At 49.3% G+C, this 25,894-nt stretch overlaps 3 protein-coding genes across 7 annotated transcripts in view; 2 read left to right on the top strand and 1 right to left on the bottom strand.

Annotated features, from left to right (window-relative positions):
- Positions 1-10,653, top strand: part of Cpsf3 (cleavage and polyadenylation specific factor 3) — a 32,055-nt gene extending 21,402 nt beyond the window's left edge. The window contains exons 12-18 of one of the 2 annotated variants that reach the window (XM_057789754.1): positions 467-575; positions 3,273-3,371; positions 4,314-4,408; positions 6,125-6,212; positions 8,149-8,218; positions 9,485-9,581; positions 10,471-10,653. In XM_057789754.1, the coding sequence (XP_057645737.1) occupies positions 467-575; positions 3,273-3,371; positions 4,314-4,408; positions 6,125-6,212; positions 8,149-8,218; positions 9,485-9,581; positions 10,471-10,572 (660 nt within the window). In that variant the 3' untranslated portion in view covers positions 10,573-10,653. Of the gene's footprint in view, positions 1-466; positions 576-3,272; positions 3,372-4,313; positions 4,409-6,124; positions 6,213-8,148; positions 8,219-9,484; positions 9,582-10,470 lie in introns of those variants that run through there. The other variant, XR_009058369.1, reaches the window with a different exon arrangement.
- Positions 10,654-10,807: 154 nt separating this feature from the next.
- Positions 10,808-19,181, top strand: Iah1 (isoamyl acetate hydrolyzing esterase 1 (putative)). 3 transcript variants are annotated; one of them, XM_057789778.1, is made up of 6 exons: positions 10,808-11,817; positions 12,805-12,857; positions 13,314-13,462; positions 15,248-15,409; positions 16,637-16,758; positions 18,700-19,181. In XM_057789778.1, exons 1-6 carry the CDS (start codon positions 11,626-11,628, stop codon positions 18,880-18,882), a joined length of 861 nt encoding a protein of 286 aa, XP_057645761.1. In that variant the 5' UTR covers positions 10,808-11,625; the 3' UTR covers positions 18,883-19,181. The 3 variants fall into 3 exon arrangements, with proteins under 3 accessions (XP_057645761.1, XP_057645754.1, XP_057645769.1); XM_057789771.1 differs by having other exon boundaries at positions 16,637-16,804; positions 18,700-19,039; XM_057789786.1 differs by lacking the exons at positions 10,808-11,817; positions 12,805-12,857 and adding an exon at positions 11,847-12,275 and having other exon boundaries at positions 13,346-13,462; positions 16,637-16,804; positions 18,700-19,039.
- A 4-nt stretch (positions 19,182-19,185) lies between these two features.
- Positions 19,186-25,894, bottom strand: part of Adam17 (ADAM metallopeptidase domain 17) — a 53,429-nt gene continuing 46,720 nt past the window's right edge. For both annotated transcript variants that reach the window (XM_057789733.1, XM_057789741.1), the window contains 5 exons: positions 24,792-24,922; positions 23,853-23,931; positions 22,924-23,012; positions 21,165-21,215; positions 19,186-20,887 (listed from right to left, as the gene is read on the bottom strand). In XM_057789733.1, coding sequence (XP_057645716.1) covers positions 20,537-20,887; positions 21,165-21,215; positions 22,924-23,012; positions 23,853-23,931; positions 24,792-24,922 — 701 coding nt within the window. In that variant the 3' untranslated portion in view covers positions 19,186-20,536. The remainder of the gene's footprint in view (positions 20,888-21,164; positions 21,216-22,923; positions 23,013-23,852; positions 23,932-24,791; positions 24,923-25,894) is intronic.

The following is a 25,894-nucleotide window of genomic DNA, read 5'->3' as shown; positions in this document are numbered from 1 at the left end:
ATTAAATATCTACAAAACAAAGCCAGATAAGTAAATAAAATAAAAAATTGGTAAGGTTTCTGTATTTGAGTGGTTGAAAGTGTTGCCTCAGGCTGGAGAGGTGGCTCAGCAGTTAAGAGCACTGGCTCTTCTTCCGGAGGTCCTGAGTTCAATTCCCAGCAACTACATGGTGACTCACTGCTATCTATAATGGGATCTGATGCCCTCTTCTGGAATGAAGGCATGCATGCAGATGGAGTACCCATACATAGAAAATAAGTAAATCTTTAAACAAAAAAAGAAAAGAAAGTGTTGCCTTAGTATGTAATTCCATCCTTACTGAGCTTTGTGTTCAGAGATGCTATCTCCTATTGCATGGCTAACACGCTCCCCAGTGGGTCGGAACAGCCCTCTACACGCGCCACCCCATGTGACAAAAACCTGAAACCTTTCTCTTTGACACCACTCTGTGTCCTGTTTTTACTAGGTCATGGGCTTTTTGGCAGACAAGAAACCAGAACAGGGACAGCGGGTCTCTGGAATTCTTGTTAAAAGAAACTTTAATTACCACATACTTTCTCCCTGTGACCTCTCTAGTAAGTACACTATTCATTGTGGGATGCAGTCTCAGTCTGCGTGCGCGTGCCTGGGTGGTGCCTATGTGGTCGGAGGCTGCTTGTTTGTTTCTGCTTGTTCATTTCCTGGCCGCCCTGACTCAAAATAATCCTCAGAAAACTATATTATTTGCAGTACTGTTTGACTTAAGCGTATTGCTAACTAGCTCTTATATCCTAAACTAACCCATCTCCATTAATCTGTGCATCACCACGAGGTCGTGGCCTACCAGCAATGTTTTGGCGGCTCCAGCCTCTGTCTCCTGTGGCAGCTACATGGCTTCTCTTCAACTCTGCCTACTTTCTATGTATCTTTCCCAGTCTGGCTATGTTCTGTTAAACCATTGGCCAAAAGCAGCTTCTCTATTAACCAATGGCAATAAAACATATTCATAGCATACAGAGGGGAATCCTACCCACATCGTATGTGCGTGTTTGTGTGTGTGTGTGTCAGAAGACAACTATCATGGGTGAGTTCTGTTGGCTTATGAAGCTGTCTGTCTCTGTGGGTCAGAGGACAGCTGTCAGGAGTGGAATCTCCTTCCCTGTGTGGGTTCTGGGGATGGACCTTGGCTCGTGAAGCTGCAGTGACAAGCTCCCTTACCTGTTGAGCCATCTGGCCACACAAGTGGTCAGATTTCAGTTAGCAGCTAATCAAGTAGGACGGGAATGTAATCTGAATTGCTCCATGGGAAAGAGCCTTTCCCTGACAAGCTGCTGGGCTGTTTGAATCACTCACCAGATGGCAGCTTTGAAGAGTAGCTCACGTGTAAGGCCTGCCCTGCCAGGCTGCAGCACCCTGCTCCGTCTTCTCTGGTGGTGCTTTGAAGAGTAGCTCCCGTGTAAGGCCTGCCTGCTCAGGCTGCAGCGCCCTTCTCCGGCTTCTCTGGTGGTACAGGGCTTTTAGTTTCTGGAGTAGCTTTGTGCACTACCCCAGTTAACTTTTGTTTTTGTTTGGTTTGAGCTGCTTGATGTGGTACTGGGGGTTAGCCTTAGGGGCTTATGTTTTTGCTAGGCAAGCGTTCCACTACTTAGCTACATCCGAGCCCTTTTCATTTTTTATTTTGAGATCAAGTATCACTGTGTAGCCCAGGCTGACTCAAACTCACAGTCCTCATGACAACCTCCTGAGTAGCTGGATCGGAGATACAGGCCACCATGCTCAGCCAGCATTTTGTTTTTTACATTTGTTTTATTTCAGTGTGGGTATGGTATGAATGGAACCCCTTGGCCCTCTGAGTGGGGAGCATGCTCAGGCCCCAGGTACACCTTGTTCCTTTATGACCCAAGCTTTCCATAACTTGCTTGGTTTTTTAATTCTTTATCTCTAGAAGAATGGCCAGGAGGAGAGAATAAAGCATTTGTAGTCTCTCTCTCTCTCTCTCTCTCTCTCTCTCTCTCTCTCTGTTGTTATTGATTGTTGAGACAGGGTTTCTCTATGTAGCCTTGGTTGTCTTAGAACTCGCTCTGTAGACCAGGCTGACCTCGAACTCAGATCTGCCTGCCTCTGCTTCCTCAAATCCTGGGATTAAAGGTGTGTGCCACCACTGCCCGCTAAACGTGGGGGTTTGAACAAAGCTAAATAGGACTGCATTTATGTTTGTAAATTGCTTTTCCCCAGGATAGAAATACTCCCATGTGAGCTCTGATCTGTGTAAAGTCTGAGCCATTGATGAGTACTGCTTTCCCAGATGATGCAGGTAGTTAGTAATAGAAGAGACACCAAGACGGGTTTATCTCCAGGTCAACAGTGCGCTCACACTCAGTACTGTTGTGTGCTGCCATATCATAAGTGTGTCGTGAAGGAGAAGGCTAGCGTAGTTAGATGTTAACCTGTGAGACAGGTCACCTTTCAGCTACGATAACAACAGATAAATGGACAAGCTGTTTTTTTTTTCTAATTCTTTTAAAAAAAACTTTCTTAAAATTTATTTTTATGATTTTTAAATGTGTGTGCACACCTGCTGGTACCTGCGGAGGCTGGAGGTGTCCGATCCCTATGGAGCTGGAGTAACTGGCAGGCGACCCAACCTGGATGCTGGGAACCAAACTTGGATCCTCTGCAAGAGCAGTGTGCACTCTTAACTGTTGAGCTCTGTCCTGCCCCAGTGAACTCCCACTCTTAGGCCAGCCTCTGGGCTAAAGCTGGACTCTGACGAGTTTCTAAACATTGTCCTGGCTGGTGGTGACCAGTCTAGTGAGGGACGAGAGCACAGACTTCCCGAGAGAGTTGGAAAGAGTGTTTCAAGTCAGGAGTGTGCAGGCCAGGTAGTTATAGAGACACTGAGCAGAAAAGAAGTACAGATGGCTGCTATACTTGCTTGGAGACGTACACGAACCTAACATGTCCAGAACTCAGACCCACGGGGTGGCATGGGGTACGTGTAGGGAGTTAGCCTGGGAAACGGAGCAGCAGCCTGCCAGTTGTGGCACAGGTGAGCTCATCCCCCTGGGTCTGGCATGGGTGCTGGATCTGCTGCCTTTTTCTTAATCCCTGGTGTGTGTTTGTGCAAGTTGTATTTTGTGTGATTTGTTTGTTTTTGAGCTGTTGTCTCACTTTGTAGCTGAGGCTGGCACCAATCACAAATCCTCTGCCTCCGACTCCTAAGTGCTAGGAATATGTGTTTACCACCATGCTCAGCTGGTCTCTTAAAATGTGTTTATTCTCATTCTCTTCAGATTACACCGACCTGGCCATGAGCACTGTGAAGCAGACCCAGGCCATCCCATATACTGGGCCCTTTAATTTGCTGTATTACCAGCTACAGAAATTGACAGGTGTGTTTACTTAAATTCACATCATTGCATTTTTAGTAAGAATTTAAAAAAAAATGTACTTCACTGTAATAATTGTCTCAGATTTCCTATGTACTGCTTGGTCATTTTATCACATAAAAGTCAACATTTTAAAAACTACTCACAAACTTTAAAAAATCCCACAGTATCTTTGATCACCTACAATCTTAAAAATATCAGTGGTCTTTTCTCCTTGTATTTGAAATCTGTTTTAGTTATCTATACTTAAGAGTTTATACATTGCGTTCTCTGTTCTGCCAGTACCAGTCTGTAGCCAGCTAAAGCCTCGGTGAGAGCATAAATCTGTGTCTCTCATTCTCACCATTTTAGACGGAAAGTTCTGTCTTTACCCAGTGTCAGGTGATGCCTGACGCCTGATGGGGGGTGGGCTCTCTGAGGAAGTGGGAGCATGCCAGCCTGTGACATGCCTGCTGCTGCTGAGCCCTCACAGCCCCTGAAGCAAGGTGCTTCCCTGCAAAAAGTTGGGGAGAACCCTCCCCCAGGAACAACTTAGATTGACCTCAAATAAAGAATTATGGCCAAAGAGAAAAGTCATGAGTTAATGGTTGATTGGTTAGTGAATAAGTTCTTGAGGCACTAGGGGCCCTTCAGCAGCTGGACTCCCCGAGCAATGATTGACTCGCGGTGGAGGTGGGGAGCTGGCCCATGAGGTCCCCACACTTCTGCTGAGTGCTGTGGAATCTGGCCTCTCTAGCTGACGGCCCAAGTGTTGGTGCCTGAGGGGCAGGTGTAGGGATTGTGTACTGTGGTGTCTTCAGTGGCTGTAAGCCATTAGCGTAGAACACAGCCATTAAATGTTACTAGTTTTCCTACTTACAGAAGCTCTGTCTTTACTATCTCTACAAAGGCAAATGCCTCTTAGAGTCTATAAGAATATCATATGAATCTTATAAATTTTTTCAGGTGATGTAGAAGAATTAGAAATTCAAGAAAAGCCTGCCCTGAAGGTGTTCAAAAATATTACTGTCATCCAGGAGCCAGGCATGGTGATTCTGGAGGTGAGGCCCAGTCATCCCCTCACAGGGGGAGTAAGTTTCAGATACACACGTGTAATCACAGAGCAGTGTGGTTAATGGTCTTCCAGGGTGCCATCAGTTTTGAAGAGGAAAGTTCACAGACCCAGCCCTAGACAAAACTGCAGGCAACTGAGGATTCTGGGAGCTGGAGAAAGTCTTCCCCAGGGAAAAGTTCCTGATGGGTTTTCCAAGGCCTGAGTCAAGTACATACAAATAACAGTATACATGCTGAGCAGGCTGTGCTTACATGTGTAGGGAAAGAGATACAGCAACGATTGAAGTGGAAGAGGCCGTGAAATAGAGACAGAGTAGTTGGTGGTGGGGTTGACATGGGAGAGGTTGGAGGGAAGAAAGGGAAAGGGGAAAATAATGTACCTCTATATTTTAATTTTTAAAAAAATAGAAAGGTCTTAAAAGAGAAAAGATTGAATTCTGGGGGTTTGACACAGCTGACTTGCCTGAGTCAGCCCAACACATAATCACGGGCGCTAAGCAGTAATAGCTAGCAAAGCCCTGGTCAGACCCTAGCTTTTACTCTACCGTGGAAGTAGGTCATCCCACTGCTTGGAAGGTGGAGGAAGAGGATCAGAAGGGCAAGGTATCCTTGACTCAAAGATAGTTCATATTCAGCCTGGACTTTATGAAACCCTGTCTCAAAAATTTTTTTGTTGTCTGGGCATAGGTGACACATCCCAGCACTTGGGAGGCAGGGGCAGGTGGATCTCTGAGGTCAGCCTGGTTTACAAAACAAATTCCAGGACAGCCAGGGCAATGCAGAAAAACCCTGTCTCAAAAAAAACCAAGCTCTGCCTTTCTTTTTTTTTTTTTTTTTTTGGTTTTTTTTTTTTGGTTTTTCGAGACAGGGTTTCTCTGTGGTTTTGGAGCCTGTCCTGGAACTAGCTCTTGTAGACCAGGCTGGTCTCGAACCCTCAGAGATCCGCCTGCCTCTGCCTCCCAAGTGCTGGGATTAAAGGCGTGCGCCACCACCGCCCGGCAACCTTTCTTTTTTAAAAGAGTGGTATTTTCATGTTTTGAATAAACTGTAAAATAACTCAAATCCAAAGGGTTAGACATCATTAAATTAGGTGAGACAGACATATAAAAACAGATTCTTTTCTTTAAAAAGACAAACATCTGGGCTGAAAGGTTCAATCCCCAGCGTCCACATGGCCATGCATAATCAACTGTCACTTCAGTGCCAGGACACCGACAGTCTGAGAGGTGGCACACAGACGTACAAGCTGGTCAGATGCCATTACCCACGGTGGGGTGGGGATACACTGGTGAGACCCAGTACAAACACAAAGCCGGATGTGCGTATGTTGGTATCTGGTCATCTCACGCACCTTGTATTTCACCTCTTGTCCTGCTGTCCGTGCCTGGCGCAGGTGTGGGACTGGAGTTTCCCAGCACCAGCAGTTATGTTGCATGGGGTGACTTTGGGGTCAGGTTTCTTTTTTCATAAATAATTAGGGAAATTAAATGGCAATTCATGGAAAACCTTTTGCCACAAAGGGGGTGCTTAGTAGGTTCTTTTTGCTGATTAAAAGGAAGTTGGGGGGGTCTCACGTGACCAGGAGTCAGTTGATTCCCAGCAAAGCTAGAGCGGCAGCTCCCCTGTGCCCTGTGGCCTGGCAGGCAGAGCTCGCAGCAGTATGGCTGCAGGTGCCCCGTCCTGACTCCACCTTTGCCTCGTAGTGGCTGGCGAACCCCTCTAACGACATGTATGCAGACACAGTGACCACCGTGATACTGGAAGTTCAGTCGAATCCAAAAATAAGGAAAGGTACGGCCTTGCCTATGCTCACCCCCACTCCTCCTCTCCTGACTTAGAACTAAAGATCAGTGGAGCCCTGAGTAGAGTTCAGTCTCCCTGTCTTCTTTAGTGTGTCAGTTTGAGTTATGAACTCGACGGCGCAGATCTTCGGTGACTCATCATTTACACAGTAGGGACACGGCCCTGGTCTCACAAGGTAGATTCTCCTGAGCCCCTGAGCAGAGACGATAAAATACTGCTCCGCTGAGCTGGCACGCCTGTCCAGGAGCGATCTGTCCTCATGTTCAGGGGAAGGTGCTGAGCAGAATGGCGGCCCCAGCCAGCACGTGTGTGCGCTGTGGCTGGTAGCTTGCCCCTGCGGCTGCACCGTGCACTCCAGTGCTCTCCAGATGCACCACCAGGCAAGGAGCCACCCTAATGTACTCTGGGGGACGCCCCCCACGCTGGGCCCATCCCATCATTCCAGGGCCTGTTCAGTATAGAGTGTTCTAGACTTAAAGGCACATCATGGGCACGGGCTGTTAGCACTTTGATTTCAGGGAAGAAAGTGGAGCTGGTCACTTCCTAAGTCTTCTGTGTGGACCACTCTGTCACACGAATAAGCCAGGCACATCCAAATCCTCCCTTGAACCACGGATGAGCATTTGGGTTGTGGGTAATGGCAGTGTAAGCATCTCCGCCTTTGGCCCTGGAATGGTGCTGCTATTTGCGCTGTGTGATGTGGTTCAGCGGTGGCGGCACTTGCATAAGGAGCACCCAGTCCTGGGAACCTTGCCCAGCACTGAGAAGAGTTCTGGCCAGGAGGATGAGTTCAAGGCCAGCCTCAGCTATATAGCAAATTTGGGCCAGCCTGGACCCTACAGGAGAACCTGTCTTATAGGATCAAACACCAAAACATTGAAAAGAAGCTGGGTGTGGTTCACATTCCTGTAATCTCAACACTTGGGAGTCAGAGGAAAGAGGGTCTCCGAAGTCTAAAGCCAGCCTGGGCTATGTAGTGAGCACTGGAACTTCATAGTGAGATACTGCCGCAGGGGGAAAGATTCTGTGTGTGTGCACACATGTCCTGAGTAGGGCAGGGTCACATGTTAGCTCTACCTACCCTTTGGGGAAGCAGAGACATGAATGGGTGCAGGCCAGGGAGGTATATGAACGGATGTGCCGGGGTGACCTTACCTCCAGATTGAAGATGACTCATCTTGACCATCAAGTTGTGTGTTTGTTGGGGTTTAAAAAAGAAAAGAAAAAAGGTCATTGTTAATAGGCAGGCACCTTTAAGTATTATTATTATTATCATTTTTTTATTTTAATTTTTAAGACAGGGTTTTCAATATAGCCCTGGTCATCCTGGAACTCTCTGTAGACCAGGCTGGCCTCGAACTCACAGAGATCTGCCTCTGCCTTCTGAGTGCTGGGATTAAAGGTGTGCATCACCTTTGCCCTGCCTGGAGAGTATTTTTTTAAGATTCACTTTCAGTCGTGTGTGTATGTGTACGTGAATGAAGACACCTGTAGAGACAGAGCTGGAGCTACAGGTTGTGCCCCGAGTGGGTGCTGGGAACTGAACCCGGGTCCTCTGCAAGAGCAAGCAAGAAGTAAACATCCATAATCAGATGTCGTATCAGATGTTAAATGTACATAACATTTAGATACAAAAGAGCTTAATGTGTTCTGGGATTATTGGACCTATAATTTTACTCATCTCTCTTCAAAATGTAAGTTTGAGAAATATGGGAAATAAAAGTAAATGTCATTGTGGCTTCTTTATAAAAACATAGAATAACACGGCACATGCTTTTGCCTAAGTGGGCATGTGACAGACATATCACATGCTTTGACTCTGAGGTCTCCATGGTTACTTCACGTCTCCATAGCCATGCTCTGGTGACCTGTCTGTCTGATGACGGTAAACGGGAAAATGGAGACTGAGCTGTTTGTCCTCTAGGTGCCGTGCAGAAGGTCTCTAAGAAGTTAGAGATGCATGTTTACAGCAAGAGGTTGGAAGTCATGCTCCAGTAAGTCTCGGGAGCGCACGGGTGTGAGGGTGCGCGGGTGGGAGTGCTGAACTCACGGTGTGTTGTACCAAGTTATGGTACAACAAGTGGTTAGTGCTAGATGCCAGTGCCCACAGGCCTCCAGGAGGGCTCACGAAGCGCTTTTGTCAAGACTGGGTGCTGCTCAACTGGTCACTGTGCCTTTAAGAATTATTTTAAATGTTGCTTGGGTGTGAATTATTTGATAAAGTGGGTGTTTCTGGCTCTTTCCAGTAAGGTCTCTAGACTCAGTATGTTTCTAATGCCGGCGCCTTCCTGTAGGTGCTCTTTAACCTGATTATAAGATGCTTTCCCAAGTGATCTTAGGAGCCCTTACCAGTGGCAATGAGTTTATAATTTCAGCACCTAACACAGTGCCTGAAGTGCTGGTCTCTCATTTGCTTGTTGAATGAATAACTTAGTTTTTCATTATAGACAAATACCTACAAGACAAAGGGAAGAAAGATACATTGTAGCTCACGGTTTCAGAGAGCTCTGCCATGGCTAGGTAGCCTTGGGTTTGGCCTGCTATGGCATAGAGCATCACGGGGATGGACTGTAATAGAGAAGAAAGCTCCCCATGTATCTGTCCTTCAGAGCACGCTCCCAGGGGCCTGTCTCCACCTAGGCCTCACGTCCTGGTTAGCAGTGTGGTGTCAGAACCCATCACCCGGCAGCCAGCTTTAACTTTGAGCATCTGGGGATGTTGCAGTTTCTGATCATGACAATGGCTGCTTCTGCCTTTAAGTTGAAAGTGACTCTTAAGGTAGACATCTTAGTGTGTGGGCGGCTTTTCTGAAATTTCATACTGCTTACAGTGGCTTTTAAATAATGACTTTAGTTGGTTTTTTATTTTGTTTCGTGTTTTAGAGACATGACTTTACTGTCTTGCCCAAGTTGGCCCCAAATTGGAGGATTCCAAGACCTATGCTGCAAAGCGGTTGGAGGCTGTTCTCGGCAGCTGTGTGAGGCCTGTCTCAGAACAGTTTTAAAGACCAGTGCAATATGTCTGCCCAGTGTGTGCAAGACCCCACGCTTAATCCCCAGTATTAAATTAAAACCAAACCAAACTAGTGCTTGCTAAACGGAACGGTGGTGCAGCCTCCTAAGCAGAGCTGTGTTTTAAGTGTTGTAGAAAGCTGATGGTCAGCAGCGTGTCCCAGGGTAGCCGAAAGCACCCTACTGCAGGACTTGGGCCTCTCTTCAGTGCCATTCTCCCAGTAACAGCAGCTTTCTGTTCACTTAAAGGGACATATTTGGAGAAGACTGTGTCAGTGTGAAAGATGACTCTGTCCTCAGCGTCACAGTGGACGGGAAAACAGCAAATCTGAACCTGGAGACGCGGGTATGTAGCTGCCCAATATATGTGGGGTGAAATGTGAAGACAGGAATACAATTGCAGCCCGGGCCGTTGGGTGTGGCAGTTTGGAGGCTGGGGCTAGCTCAGTTGGTAGTGGCCTTTCCTGATGTGGACAAAGCCCCGGGTTCTCCTGGTAACACAGAGGTGAGCACGAGGAAGCACATGGTTCCAACACCCTGGTTCCTGGTGTGGTTTGTGAGATAGGTTCTTATCCTATCCGAGCTGGCTGGCCCTGAGCTTTGTGGTTGAGCTGTAAGATGTAAGCTGCCAGCCGGGCGGTGGTGGCGCACACCTTTAATCCCAGCACTCGGGAGGCAGAGGCAGGTGGATCTCTGTGAGTTCGAGGCCTGGTCTACAAGAGCTAGTTCCAGGACAGGCTCCAAAGCTACAGAGAAACCCCGTCTTGGAAAAAAACAAAAAACAAAAATAAAAAGATATGCGCTGCCGTAAACTAGGTCGGGTGACGCGTGCCTGTACGGCCGCTGCTCACGAGTCTGGCCTGAGTTTCAGCAAGTTTGAAGCCTTTCTGTAGAGTGAGACTAAAAAACAGTAGCAGCAGCAATGCAGGGCCACCAGAAGATGGTTAGTTTAAGCCAAATTAGCACCAGATGGAGAATAATTTACCACATCCATGGCCGTAAATCTGTGCCACACAGACTAACTTGTGTAGAGTACTGTGTGCTGGATAGATGGAGGGGTTCTGGCCTGGGAGTCTGTTCGTGCCCTACCCCTTTGGCTCTCCAGTCACTGTGGTCAGGGGCACTGCCTACCACGGGTGCACAGGAGTGGCTGCGTCCTGGCAGAGCCTCGGGGCTTAGAGTGTTCACTTTGTTCACGGGTGACTCCAGGCTGAGGTTTGTGCTTTCACTTCCAGGTTGTAGAATGTGAAGAAGGAAGTGAGGATGACGAGTCCCTCCGAGAAATGGTGGAGCTGGCCGCCCAGCGGCTGTACGAGGCCCTGACGCCCGTGCACTGACTACCTTGATCCCCGGCCCTTGAACTTTTGTATACTCTTGACTTTACTTCTGTTACCTCAAGTAAAATACCTTAGTTTCTCTGGGGTGCCTGTTTCCTTCAGCATCAGACGGCTTGAATCCTGCTGGACCAGTGACTAATTCACCCGTTGGTCTTGAGCTGTCCTCAGGGAGCCGCCTCTTGAGGATTGGTTCTGCCTGCAGGTGTTTGCAGCACATGCTGAAGTTCTAAGATTCAGCAGCTGCGCAGACTTGGAAAGGAAAGGCAGTGTTCGTTCTGGCGCACCTGTGCTTTGAATTGAAAGCAAATATTGTGCCACAGGTCTGAAACCTTTCTCCACCCTTACGAATTCCTTGTTTGTGTTGAAAGCCACTGCTTTCAGGACGCTCCTTTATATGGGAACCACATGTCAGCTCAGAGCTAGCTTTATGACAGATGTGTAGATCAGCTCGTTAGTCTCATTTCCTAAAGTACTGGCTGGAGCGGGTGGTGGCTCCCAGTGGTCCCCACCTTTCTCCTGGAGTTGGCTAGAGCCTCATCCTCAGCGCACAGTCAAGCCGCAGAATCGCGCAGCTGTAACCTGGCCTGTGCACCTCCCCTCGTAGGTGTGTAAATACTCCTGCGCTCTGGTAACAAAGTATAAGTCTGACTTCATGAGATATCTGCAAAACAGCCCAATTCCCATGTCTTTGACCTATACCAAAAGTCTAGGGCCCCCATAGCATACAAAAATTTATTAGAGCTAAACATTCCGTTTTGATGCTTTGGAATCAGGCAGACTGGAGTGAGGGTCCCTGGACAGCTCGGGCTTTCAAAGTTCTCTCCTCACTGTGTCCATCGAGGCCAGTAACCAAGGAGAGGTGAGCCCCACTTGGTCGTGGCCGGAGATGAAGGAGCGCGCCTGCTGAAGCAGGTCTCAGCTCCGCCAGCCTGCGCTGGGCACACGGAGCTTCTCTAAGAACCCAGGCACCCCAGCTATCGCCGGTCACAGAGCGATGGAGTAGAGGGTGAGTGGGCCCAGACAGCCCCATCTACCGACTCACGGGGCCCAGAAATGCCAGGCACGAGAAACAGAAGACCCGAGCCGCTAGGCTCCGCCCACGGCTGGCTCCGCCCCCCGGAGGCTCCACATCCGGCGCGGGTCGGCTGTTCAGAGCCCGACACCATGGCGCTGTGCGAGCGGGTTGCTGGCGGGAGCTCTCTGCTCTGGCCTCGCGTGTTGCTTTTCGGGGACTCCATCACCCAGGTACCCACTGCACCCTCGGTTGCGTCTGCGCGTGTCGGGTGGGCCCGGTGCGGTTTCCTCTCGTGCTCTGCGGGCCGTGCACCTTCGCGGGCTGGTGTGGACGTTCCGGGTGCCCGAGACCGCGTCTTTTCAGGAGGACTTTAGATGGCTCGGTGCTCCGTCGGGGGTGCACAGAGGGTTTAGACGGCCCGGTGTGCGGCGGGGTGCACGAAGGGTTTAGATGGCTCGGTGCGCGTCGGGGGTGCACGGAGGGTTTAGTCGGCCCGGTGCTCGTGGGGTTCACGGAGGGTTAGATGGCCCGCTGCTCGTCGGGGGTGCACGAAGGGTTTAGGTGACTCACTGCGCGTCGGGGGTGCATGGGATGCTTAGAGGTCCCGAAGCCTCCTGCGTGTTCCTGACTGAAGGCACTTTGAACTTCGAACCCGCTAGTTCACCTCTCGTTTCCTCCCGCGACCCAGGTTCTGTACCAAGTGTTTGAAAACAAAATGATTTCAACAGTACGGGAAAGTAATCCCGGTATCTGAAACCGTTTAACTCCCAATTAAGGAAGTTCCTCAGGGTGCCTTCCTTCGCGGAGATAGGAAAACCGCTTCCCAGTGGTTTTCTAACGCTCACACATGGCTTTCCCTAATAAAAGGCAACATTTTTTTTAGGTTTTTGTAAGTAGCTGCGATGGCGTGTTGCTGCCAGAGGACTGCCACAACTGTTAGGGAAATCAGTTGAGCAATGACTTCCTTGGCTTTCAGCTGTGGAGAAGTGGGATAACACGGTGTCATCTCCCAACTCGACAAACCTGGATAACGAATGCCTCTAATGCTAAGTCGCAGTAAAATGTAGGTCACTGGCTCGGTCCATGCGTTTCCAGAGAGCTACCAAGTGCAGCCACAGTGACCCTCCCAAGATTCCTTCCCAAGCAAGGAAGGCAAGAAGCCCGTACCTTTGCCATTGTGTCTGGCTGCGTGGGTAGTAACCGAATTTTCTCTTCAGTTTTCTTTCCAGCCGGGTGGATGGGGCGCATTGCTGGCTGACCGGCTTGTCAGGTGAGGACGGTTCCTGGTTCCCAGATCGTACTCAGCTGCTTCCTAGGGAAGCCTGGTCCGGAGTGAAGACGCAAACAGTGGGTTTTGCCTGTTAGCTCCTTTCCTCCTCGGTGCGTGTTAGAGGAACACAGGCAGGCTCTCGGTTCAGCAAAATCGAGTTTGCCGCCGGGTGAGATCAGGGGGCACTCGTGTTTTCTGGATGTCTACCTGTAATCCTCCAAACCACTGAGTTTCCTCCTGTTAGCGGATCGCTGACATTTCCTACTTGCCCGGATTATCACCCATCAGGAAGTCCATTTGAGATGAACTCCGAGGGGCCACAAACATCCATAGAATTAGCCCCTTGTACAGAATTCATATCTTATTGAGGGGTTTGGGGGATTGAGCGGGGTCTAAGCACTACAAGGAAGCCAGTCTTTACTTATAACCTGTCTTTTTAAATCAATTTTATTTCAGAAAATGTGACGTTCTGAATCGTGGATTTTCAGGTTACAATACCAGATGGGCCAAGATTATCCTCCCAAGACTAATTAGGAAGGAGAACAGTGTGGAAACCCCAGTGGCAGTTACCATCTTCTTCGGTGCCAACGACTCCTCTCTCAAAGGTAAGGGCGTTTCTAGCTCATTCCTGTTTTTCCTGGACTCGAGCAAATACGTGTTTATATGTATCTCCTAGTAGAGAGTTTTCCAGAGAACAGGGCGTCCCTGGAACTCACCTATGTGGGGTTTCTTTGGCTTTGATGTGGTTAGAGTTGGCTCGGGTCCTCTAGGGCTCATTTTCCACATAACTGCCTTGTTGGCCCACCTGAAATGACATTTGATTGATTGTTCCTGCACTCTGATGTCCTCAGCTGGTACAGTGGACAGTGGAGGGCTGGTCTATGGAATGGGATGTGCTCCCTCTGGCGAGAAAGCATTGTCTTTTTGTTAGAGACAAGGTCTCCTGTAGCCCAGGCTGGCTCCAAACTCACTAGGTAGCTAAGGCTAGTTAATCCTCCTGCCTCTACCTCTCAAGTGCTGGGATAGGGTTGTGCCACAGCCTGGCCTGTTACTGGTTTTTTGTTATTGTTGTTGTTTGGGGTTTTTTTTGTTGTTGTTGTTCTGTTTTGTTCTTAAATTACACAGGTACAGGGAAAGACTGGCCAGGAACACATCCTATCTCCAGCAGTGGCCTGGATGGCAGGCTCGTGGGTGACTTTGCTTTTTACTTCCTGTGGTTTGCATGGAGTCTGCAGAGAGCACCCGGTGCTTGTGTGCCAGCCTGGCTGGAAGCAAGCCTCTACAGTCTTGTGCTTTACACACTTGTCTCTTTTCACTGCTGTCCTAAGAGGCAGAGCTGCTGTTCCCCTCGTTCCCCAGTGAGGACACTAAGGTGAAATGACCAGTCGGTGATAGGCAGGGTTGAAGCTGGGGCAGTCTTTTTGTTTTTGTTTGAGACAGGGTTTCTCTACCTTGGGGCCTGTCCCAGAACTAGTTCTTGTAGACCAGGCTGGCCTCGAACTCCCAGAGATCCTTCTGCCTCTGCCTCCCAAGTGCTGGGATTAAAGTCATGCACCACCACTGCCCAGTTAAACGGGGGCAGTCTTATGTCACAACCTACAGACCAGCCTTGCTGATGGTAGAGGACCTAGAGACCAGGACATTCAAAATGCCCTAGCCAGCCTCTGTGGCCCGAGCTGTGAGCGGTTTTGGTAACGTTTGAAGAGGAGGAGATCTTGTCTCTGTCTTTTGGTGCTCAAAAGTTCCTCAGTTACACTCTAAATCTGCAAACAATATATTCCTGCCTGTGAGGGGTGGCACATGCGTGTGGTCTGAGCACCGGAAGGCTCCAAGTTAAGCCTGAAAAGGGGTAAGATCTTGTCTCAAAACACAAAGGCCTGCTGGCAGTGGTGGCACACACCTTTAATCTCAGCACTGTGAGTTCGAAGCCAGGCTGGTTTAAAGAGGGTATTCCAAAGCTACACGAAACCCTATCTCAAAAAACAAACAAGACCCCACAAAGGCCCGGGGATGTTGAAGAGTGTGCAGGCTGCCTGTCTGGTGTGTGGTGTACAGTACCGAGTTCAGTTCCCTCTCCAGCACTCCAGAAAACCAAGGCGGGGTGCGGGGGGAGTGCCGGCCTTTAACTCCAACACCTACCTGGGAGGTGGGACAGGGACAGGAAAATCACTTTGAGTTCTCACCTGTCAGGGCTACAAAAGGAGCCCCCACCCCCACCCCGTCTTACTGTCTAGTGAATTTAGAACCTGTCTGGGCTAAAAATTCTCAAAAAACAATTTAAAAAGCTACAGAAGTCCATTCATCTCATTTGCTGTCTTGGAGACTGTTCAGACTGAGGTGCGCATGTCTTGAACAGGCTGTTCAGACTGAGGTGCGCATGTCTTGAACAGGTGAGAACCCCAAGCAGCACGTCCCACTGGATGAGTACAGAGCGAACTTGCGGAACATGGTGCAGTACCTGACGTCTGTGGGCATCCCCCAGGAGCGAGTCATCCTCATCACCCCGCCCCCGCTGCACGAAGCAGCCTGGGAGAAGGAATGCATCCTGAAAGGTGAGCAAGCATGCTTGGCGTGTCACCGCTGCATGCAGGGCTGAGGGTCCTGTCACAACCAATGTACAAACTCAAAGGATCGACTCCGCGTGTCTTATTCTAGACTGTTCTAGATATGAAGTGGGGCGGGGATTCTGGTGTGTGAGTCAGGAGGGCATCGGTGCCCTGGCACCCACTGTCTGTATAGTTGCCAGACACTAAGAGGCACACAAGGCCCACTGCCAGCTGCAGCAGCTGGGTCGGGCATGGGGAAGGCACCTGCAGCCAAGCTCTGCAGGTGACCCCCTTTTCCAGCTGCTGGACTGGAGAGGTGTACTATGGACTCTTGTCTCAGCTGCTTGGATCCAGAGGACGGGTTTGACCGGGACACAATAATGGCCTTTCAGCACCCATTAGCAGCAAAAACTAGGGAAGAGTCGTTCATGTCTTCTCTTGCAGGAGAGTCGTTCATGTCTTCTCTTGCAGCTAGGCAGCCTGGCTCCTACTGAACCTCACATCCCTCCCTTAGCCACCTGCACTCCTGAGGTTCTTCCCAACTCTTCCAAGATGGGCAGGCTTGCCCTATGCCCTGGGAAGTCTGCCTTCATCCTAGACTGGGAGGTAGGCAGCATGTGCTTGGCTAAGTGTGCACATTTTGTACTAGAATCTGCATGAGCTGGGCAGTGGTGGCACACACCTTTAATCCTAGCACTTGGGAGGCAGAGGCAGGTGGATCTCTGAGTTCGAAGCCAGCCTGGTCCAAAGAGCAAGTTGCAGGACAGCTAGGGCTGTTACACAGAGAAACCCTGTCTTGACAAAAACAAAACAAAAAACCCAAAAAAAAACATGAGATAGGTATGTTCGTCACAGGCTAGGAGAGCCTCAGAATGGTTGCGTGTGGTGTTCGCAGGCACAGCTGTGCAGGAGCAGGATCGGGCAATGACTAGTCTCTGCAGACTTTTCTCACGTTACTGCAGTAGCTGTTGGCTGCATGCTGACTCGGGCTCAGCAGCACTGTGCATCTCATGGTCTCGACGTCTTTTTAACCATGCCTATCTTGTCCCTTACCCAGCTCACTGCGGTCTGTTCTCTAGCTGGTTAGCCTCTGCACCCCGACCCTGGTGCCTCAGAAGCTTCTAGATGCTACATACAGCTGGCTGCTCCTCCCCCGTGCAGACCAATGCCGCTGTCATAACCCCCAAGCAGGCTGCCATCAGTGCCGGTGACACTGTGGAGTTTTCCCGACAGGGTGCAAACTAAATCGCCTGAACGCAGTTGTGGGTGAATATGCTAATGCATGTCTACAAGCAGCCAGAGACTGTGGGACGGATGTCCTCGACCTGTGGACCCTGATGCAGAAGGACAACCAGGTACTGTCGTTTTCTCAGTCCTTTCAGGATCACAGACGTAAAGCAGGTATGTGCAGCTCTCCTGGAAGGGCTCTTCAGACAGGCATGTAATCCCAGAATGCGGGAGGCAAGGGTGGAAGGGTCAAGAGTTCAAGGCCAACCTTAGCTCACAGCACATTTGAGCCAGCCTACATAAAACACGTGCATGGCTACATAAAACCGTGACTCAAGACATATATGTCAGTCATGCTTCTCATGAAGAGCAAAAGACCGGGCAGTCAAGAGGCCTGGCGGGCAACCAGAACCTCAGCTAGAGATTGGGCCTGTAAGAGCAGAGCAGAGCTCAGATAAAACGGCAGCATATAGTGACTAACAAAATCCACAGCTTGAGATGCCATCTCGTTGAATTATTTTGCCCTAGAGCCTGAGAACAATACACAGGGAGAAAGTTGTGAGGTGCAGCGCTCGGGAGGGCAGCTGGAGGTTGCATGCGGCCGCACATCCGTGCACTGACAGAGGACGCGGCTGTCCACTACCTAGTTTTCTGGCAGCGTTATCCACATGAGGCCCCATCTTTCCTTATACATGGAGTCCTGGGCAGCAAGGAGGCCGGGTCTGATGCCTGAAACACAACTAAAACTGACAGGGAAGGCGGGCTCTCCAGTCACGGGCTTGGTTCCAGCTACTGACACCTAGACAAGGCTGCAGTGACAGGTTAGGGAGAGGACAGTGACGACCACCTTCAGGTTCCACATCATTTCTGGTTCCTGGTCTTTCAGCCCCTCCCTTTTGGGACAGGGTCTCATAATCCAGGCTGGCCTGGAACTTGGCTTTGTAGCTGAGGATGACCTTGAATTTCTGAACTTCGCACCTCCACCCTGGAAGTGGGTGCTGGGGACTGAGCATGTGCTAAGCTGTCTGCTGGGTCTTTCCCTACTTTTTATTCTTTAGTAAAGTGCTTGCTCTCTAGGGGCATCTCCTTGTGGTGCTGAGGGACGGGGCTGTGGTGTTTGAAATGCTCGGGCAAAGGACAACCCACTCAGAAGGGTCTGACGTTACAGCTGATCTGTACAGAGGGACGTGGTGCTGCTCCCTTACTGGAAGGTGACAGAGCACAGCCTGGACTGGCGCTGGAAGGCAGAGACCATCAGTTCAGAATGCCCAGTAGCTGCTGACTTGAGAACATCATCTCTGGAGCCCCGGGACTCCAGACGGCCTCGGCACCCTTCACTGAGCTTTGTTCCCCAAGTGGAAGGGCCATGGCAGGCTCAGTGCTTAATCTGCTCTAGAGCCAGCAGGACAGCTCAGCTGGGAAAGGCACCTAACTGCCAGGCCTGATGACCTGAGCTTGACCCCAAACACCTCCTTGGTGGTTGGAGAGCACCAACTCCTACCAACTGTCCTTTGGCCTCCTTGTGCCACCATGACATGTGTGTACCCTTTCCTCCGGAAGTACAGAAAGGGCATTTTCTACCACTGCCTAGTTTTACTCAAGCCTTTTCCAGTTTAGGAAAGTTTTCTAGTCTAGGTCCAGGACTAAGGGCATCTTCCTGACAGATCAGTAGTAACCCGGGACCATCCAGGTGGGAAAGGCCACTAGAACTGGAGTTCTCCTCTCTGAACAGTCTCCACGACGGTTAGGCAAAGGAAGATTCCTCAGAGTAAATCCTGGGTTTAGGCAGGAGTGCTGGGAGACTAGACTCTCCACAGCCTTCCTATTGTAGTCCAAGTTCTTGTCACCGCCAACCTGCCCACATCCTAGGAGGATCCTGCGCCTTCTTAACACTGTGACTCATAGGCCCTCGTTAAGCCTGAGACCCAGGTCTGTTGGACACAGGAGCACAGGCAGCATCTTGTACCTGTACAGAAACTGAGGCCACTGTGGTCCCAGTCACTGGTCTGTGCACAAACACAAGGGCCCACCCCAGGAAGCCACGTGACATGTTACTCCTCTCCTTACAGGACTTCTCATCCTATCTATCAGATGGCCTGCATTTATCACCAGTGGGAAACGAGTTTCTGTTCTTAAACCTCTGGCCGCTGCTGGACAAGAAACTCTCCTCTCTGCCATGGCTGCTTCCCTACTGGAAGGACGTGGAGGAAGCAAAGCCCGAGCTGAGTCTGCTGGGGGACGGAGACCATTAGTCGGCCTGGGATACCTTCCCAGTTGGTAACTCACAAACATCTAGAAGCTAATTAAACATTTTTTCAAGATTAACATCTTTATATGCACTGGTGTTTTGCCTGCATGTATATCTGTGTGAGGATGCCAGATCCCCTGGAACTGGAGTTAGACAGTTGTGAGCTGCCATGTGGGTGCTGGGAACTGAACCTGGATCCTATGGAAGAGCAGGCAGTGCTTTAACCACAAGGCCATCTCTCCAGCCCCCTACCCCATTCATGACTTTTGATCAAAAAACCCATTAAAGTTTGGCAGTGTAAATAACTTATTTTTCAGGGAAATGTTATTTATTGAAACAGCCACAGCTACAGAATATACCCTGAGCAGCTTGTTAATCCTGTATATGGCCAAAAAAAAAAAGACATTTTTGGTTTGTTTAAAAACTCATAATTTTATAAAAATGGTTTTCTTATGGTCTGCCAAAACTTTGATTCATACAAACACCCACACACCGTACTCACCTTATAGCAAATCCTCAAATATAAGGCTACCATGGCTAGTTAAGAGCAAATACCACAAGGTACACGTTCAAGTATTAGTGTAACAGACATCCTCGGAGAGACATGGCACAGGTCTGGTTAGTTGTCCTCAGAGATTACAAGTTATCTTGGTTAAAACGTGTTGGCTGGTGAGCACATTTCGATTCTTAGAACAAAAGCTTTTGTAAGTAGACTTTATAGAAACCAGAATCCAGGCTAATGGCTTTCATCCTTCACACGGTAAGTACAGAGCACCCAGGATCCTGACGCACTAGAGCCAGAGGTCGTGTGAGGACCTACTTGCTGGGGCTGGGCCCCAGGTGGAGAGTGGCAGCCCCCGGTGGCCTGTAAGAGCGCCTGCTCACTCAGGAGCTGACACAGCAGCCACATCCTTCCCATTGGGGGTTGAGGCAGGATAGGATTCGTGGATACCGAAATTTCTTTTTATTTTATGTGAGTATTTTGCCTGCATGTCTGTGCACCACGTGTCTGCCTGGTGCCGCAGAGGTCAGAAGAGGGCATCTGATCCCCTGGGACTGGAGTACAGAGCTCATAACAGATGGGGCCAACTCTGCAGCTCAATATTGAATTGTCTTCTAACACTTTGTAGGCCATCTCTACGCGCACGTGGCTGTTACTGCAGACCTCACCTGAAGCTCGAGTCTTCATCTTGGACAGGACCATCCTTAAGTCAGTATGGTCCTAAGTGTTCCAGTGCCAAGACAGGCCACGTTAGAGGACAATGTACATATAACCAGGTTCCTCTGCTTTTACTTAAAGGCAAAGAGATAAGTCTGTTTGTTCCAGTTACCCTCACTAAGAACTGTGGCCAGGCACCCATTACAGTGTACAGAGAGACAGACTGCAGGTGGTCAGCGCTGTCACCAAGGACTCCAGCCTTAGTTTCTGTTTTTGCACAAAGGAGATTTTAGATTATAAAAAAAACCCAAACCTGAAATGAGCCAGATTTACCTCACCCCTTCAAAAGGCCTACACCTACACAGGATGTCATGTGAAGGTCATGTCGTATGACCAGCATCTGCTAGGTTGCTTGCGTGTTCCTGGGGGCATTGTTTGGTTTAGGTCAGCTCTTAGAGCATCTGCGCATGTATGTCCCGGAGCAGGGCGAGGCTCCTCACTAGCACTCTGTCTCCTTGCTGTCAACTCGGTTCTGGCGCTGCAGCTTAAAGGAAGCCGCCTTCTCACTCCTGGTGACTGGGTGGTCTGTGAGGTCCTCAAAGGACTTGGCAGCTGCGCTGCTGTTGGGGAAGGGGTCCTTCTCAAAGCCATCGTCGTCCACATGCGAGTCTGTGCTGGGGTCTTCCTGGATGGTGTCCATCCTCTGGTGGTCCAGTTTGGGAGCCGCAGACACTGGCGGCATCATGGAGGCCGGCTGCAGGGGCTGCAGACGACCTGGAGTCTGGGGTGCAGGAAAAGGCTTGATGATGCGAACAGACGCCGAATCCATGCTGCTCAGCATCTCAATGTTCTGGAAAGGCATGGTCCAAATGAGTCAAAGGTCAATGTTACCTTGTTACCTTCCCCCACAGTAGCCCTGGGCGGCGCTCAGGGGCCAGGCGAGGCTCCCACACCTTGTGTCTACCAAGATCCATGAGAGGCTGGGCCAGCACCTGTTTTTTGGGAGACCAGGGTTCCTCTCAGCTTTCCACACCTGTGACTAAGTCACTTTCTCAGGACCACTCAACACCCAATCCTTCCCGGGAGGGAAGAGCTGAGGCCTGCTCTGGTTTTCTGTGTGTACTTACACTGTGGTGAAACAGAGACAGGGATTCATACTGTTTGTCCAGTTTCTTATCCTATAAGGAACAGGAAGTAAAAATGTCATTAAAACTAGGAACCCAACCCTCAAGCAGTACTGCTTCCTGTCCACTACTCCAAGGCAGACCTTCTACTGCAGGGCAGGGCAGCAGGGGTACGGCTCAGCACTGGGGCAGTGGCCCAGCACGTGAGGCCTTGTTTTACCTGCCACCCCTCCACACACTGCCACAAAGAACCCCCAGGGACAGGTTCGCTAGCTGAGAACGCACTTCAGCTCCCAGGAAAGAAGTGCTGCTCTACACAACAGCGGCGAGGGCGCATAGAGGAGGGGCTTTAAGTCCTGCTCTCAAAGACGTCTTACACTGTGGGTAGAAGGACAAGTGGGTTTGTGTGCAACACAATCAGCCCATATCCACATGCCTGTGCATTGGGACAGTTGGCAAAGGCTAAGGTTCGTGGCCTCCCTCGGTCCTGACTCTTTTAGAGAACCGAATCTTGATCCCCACACTGTGTTTCTGTAGGAGGCTGAATGCTAACTGACAAAGGGAAAGGCAGCACCAAGAATTGGGCCAGAACTTAATGTCTGGTGACATGAATGCATTCTGTGGCTAGAAACAAACCACCAAGATCAGCTTCATAGCCCACACGTACACCTTTCAGTGAACACAAAATCTGCTCAACGTTGCAGCAGCCCTGGGGAGGGATGCGACTGCTGTCCTGAGATGCATCTTCTAACAAACCCTCAAGTCCATCGCTACAACAGCATCTCTGCCTCAGTAAAAGTGCCCAGTGCCTTCCACACTGCAGGAGTCAGGAGGCACTGAGAGCTTCAGACACCAAGACTCATCTTTCACCTGTAAGGCACCTACTCCCTATTCATGCAAGGTAAATTGTTTTTTTAAAGATTTATTTATATATTTATTATGTATACAACATTCAGCCTCCATGTACGCCCTCACGCCAGAAGAGGGCACCAGATCTCATTACGGATGGTTGTGAGCCATCAAGTGGTTGGTGGAAATTGAACTCAGGACCTCTGGAAGAGCAGCTCTTAACCACTGAGCCATCTCTCCAGCCCGCAAGGTAAATTTTTTAAAACTCAAAATGTATAAAGTGCCTGGAGTTTTAACGACAAAGTCTAATTTAACATGTAACTGTTAACTTATTTGTGAAGACGAGACTGTCAACAGTCTGTCAACAATCTACACAGCACATGGGGAATGTCTGCAGTGTTTGTACTTGTTCCCCTATAAGCCAGCCAAAACAGTGCTCCTGTTGACTGTACGTCACAGGCAAGGCCAGCTAAATGCTCTCCTGTGTTTAAGAATACACACACACTTTAAAAACTGTATGTTGTGTGTGAGTGAGCCATAGCCTACAAGCTAAGACATGCCTGAGGAGGGAGGAGGACCACTTGGGGAGTCAATTCTCTCCTTCCACCATCTAGGTCCTGGGAAAGAGCATGGGTCTGGCAGCAGATGTCTCATGCCGACTGAGGTCACTATGGAGCTCTTGGTCCTCCTGAGTGCATGCCCTAGTTTACTCAGTACTGGGGAGGAACACACACCCTGGGCAAGCTCCAGAAGCCCTCTACTAGCTGAGCTAAGTATCCAGCTCCCATTCAGTTCAAAGATCGTCAGGCAGGCTCCAAGGTTCTGTCACAGAACACGACAGCACTGGCACCACTCACATCTATCTTTCAACCTGGAGCTGCTCGACATCTCTGTAAAATGTTTGATCACTTACCACACAGTGGACAAGAATGCTGAAAGGAATCCAGAATATCAAGGAGAAAACCAGGACGGACCCTACGATGTTGTCTGCCAAAAACTTTCCTGTGAACAATTCCAAACAGTGAACGTCTCAACCACATACCCCACAAGTCTACTACCAAACACTCTTGAGTATCATGGTCAGGCTGTGTTTGGGAGTGAAGGAACTAGAGAGTATTATGCCTGCTTCCTGTGTCCACAGTGCCAAAGAGACACAGCACACCATGCTTAGGTTTTATATTAGAATTCTAGGGAGTTTTGCCTTCTGCAAAACCTGAGACCTACTGGTAAATAGCTCAAATAGGATCACAAGACTAAACCAAGTTCAGTTGGACCACTCTGAAAACTCACGCATGCAAGATACACAGGATGGATGAGTGAGTTTTGTCTTAGCCAACAAAGCATTTTTTAAATATTTGTGTGTGTATGGTTTTTCAGGACAGGGTTTCCATGTTTAACAGCCCTGGCTTTCCTGGAACTCACTTTGTTGACCAGGCTGTACTCAAACTCAAGAAGTCCTCCTGCCTCCCAAGAGCTAGGATTAAAGGCATGTGCTACCATGCCCAGCTTCTAACCACTACTTCGATGTATTCTGCCTGTACATATGTCTGTGCACATATGAATGCAGTGCCCTGAAAGGTCAGAAAAGGATGTTGGATTCCCTAGAACTGGCATTTCAGATAATTATGAACCACCACATGGGTGCTGGGAATTGAACTCAGATCCTCTGGAAGAATAACCAGTGTTGTTAACCCTGAGCCATCTTTCTAACCCTCAACAGAGTTACTTCATAACAAATATGTCTTCTGTCATAGGATCACAGCACAAATTCTGCACCACGCCTGAGTTGCCATGGAAATCAACTCAGCTCTTGGTAAATAATACAGAAAATATTTCACTTACCGAAAGTGTTGATGCTCAATTGGTCAATGAAATCCCAAAATCGCTCAATTACATCCTGTACTCGTTTTTCACATTTGCCCTGTAAAGAGAAAACATACTGTGCTATCCCAAACACATTTAGAACTAATGAAGCCTCAGAAAGACAATGGGCATAGAAGTAACTTCACTGGGTGGCCCACCTTGAACACAGGATAATTCCAATATGAAGACACCCGAGAAAGGAGGTGGGTAGTTAGCACTTTCACAATTAGTCCCTTAGGATATCTGGTGCATTGGTGGGGATGAGGGTGCTCAGACAGGGTGTCCTGTGTATTTCAGAACTGGGCTTGTCTATTTTCTTAATGGCTAAGAAGGAGTCTGTTGCCATACCCAACCTAAAAGTTCACTCTCAGAATAACCATAAGGCTCAAGAAAACTGTCATCTAGGAGTACCTGTTAGAATAACGATTATATGCATGGTGGAGAGGACGGCTTTCTATGCTTAGTACTTGATTTTGCAATCACAAACAATCCAAACGCAGATGCTCCCTTTTGATCTTCCTGACCAGTGCCTGCTTTCATTGAATGCCCACAGAGGAAGTGGGCAGGTGTTCTAGGGTCACTGGAGTTTAAAACTGAGCTCAGAGACAGAAGACCTGGGGAGGAAGCTCACGTGTTATTTGAGAGCAGATCTTGGTAGTAACCCCGGCTGGCCTGGAACTCCATGTGAGAGCAGGCTGGAGGGCAGGCAGCTAGCTTCAGACAGAGCCCTGATTTCCTGGCCGGGACAATGGAAGCAGACTACAAGAGTGCTCAAGCTGTGTCTGAGTCTGTAGCACTGAGGAACAAGGACCAAGGCTGCTTAGGTTGCCTCACTCAGACCCTGTGCTCTCTGCAGATGCAGAATTCCACAGCAGGACAGACTCCCACAGTACAGAAAAGTTGGAACATAATACTTACATTCATGTCGCAAAACCCCACTGTACAGGGCTTCCCTTTTCTCAAAAATAAGTTCTTCTGCTCTGCATCGACATAGGGCACACAGGGGCCAGAGAGGTTCCTGCAGCACACTTTGCATGAGTTGTCAGTGTCTGAAAGAGAAACACGTGGCTGACAAGAGTCCACCACAGGCTTTCTCGACTCCCAGACTCTGAGCTCACTCCTAGATGTGAAAAGCTGGTACTACCCAAGGCTGAGGGTTCATCTCATGGCAGATGTGATGGCTTGGGATCCAGGTACAGAACCATGAGAAGAAAATAGGCTGAAATCGCTTCTGAATTCATAATTCCTCGGCTTTCAAGTTCAAATAATTATTAGCTGGGTGTGGTAACACACACCTTTAATCCCAGCAGTTGGGGATCAGAGGCGGGCATCTCTGACTACACGGCTGGCCTGGTCTACAGAGTGAGCACAAAGTGAGATTCTGAATAGAAAAGTCTGATTAAAAATGACAGTGTCCTCTCTGTCCAAACCTGCATAATGTTCTTGCAAATGTGTCCCTCTGGCCCAGCATTCCTAGCTCCCTATCAGTTTCCTTCTCTGACTCCTCAGTGTAAAGCCTATCCTGCCCTGGGCCAATGTAGCTGCAACAAACTGTCTACCTGTGGTGTGGGGCTGAGTGACTGCCAGTGAGTGACATGAGCACCGCAGCCTGGACGTGACACCACCTGGGCTAAGTCAACACTCAGTACCAGGTGAACTGTAGACACCCAGCTTGAAAAGTTTACCCTCCAGTCTGAACTTGCTCTAGGGGGCAATCTAAGTTTATCTTCAGGAAGAAAGCCAAGTAGAACACAAGGCAAGCAAAGGTTTACTGAGACTGTCTTTCCAAGGCACTGCAAGCCTGCTGTCATTCACTCAATTATTTGCTGAAGTGCTGTGGCTCAAACCAAGGGCTACGTGCATGCATGCTAAGCAGGTTCTCTGTTGCTGAGTTGCACACCAGCACCTGCTGTTCTTACAGTAACCCACCAGGAGGAACCGCTCAGTCCAGTGCATGAATGAGTTCCCAGCCTCATGATTTAATGGTGACATCTCTATATGGAACTGTCATCAATCTACCA

Source organism: Chionomys nivalis, chromosome 1 (assembly GCF_950005125.1).
Source record: "Chionomys nivalis chromosome 1, mChiNiv1.1, whole genome shotgun sequence".
NCBI classification, from domain to species: Eukaryota; Metazoa; Chordata; class Mammalia; order Rodentia; family Cricetidae; genus Chionomys; species Chionomys nivalis.
This window is presented reverse-complemented; position numbering and strand designations above follow the sequence as displayed.

Bases quoted from the DNA above. Each gene is read 5' to 3' on its own strand.
- Iah1 (XM_057789771.1), top strand. From the start codon at position 11,626: ATGCCAGGCACGAGAAACAGAAGACCCGAGCCGCTAGGCTCCGCCCAC. The intron at 12,858-13,313 runs GTGAGGACGGTT...ATTTTATTTCAG, and splicing joins CTGGCTGACCGGCTTGTCAG to AAAATGTGACGTTCTGAATC. The intron at 15,410-16,636 runs GTGAGCAAGCAT...TTTTCCCGACAG, and splicing joins GAAGGAATGCATCCTGAAAG to GGTGCAAACTAAATCGCCTG.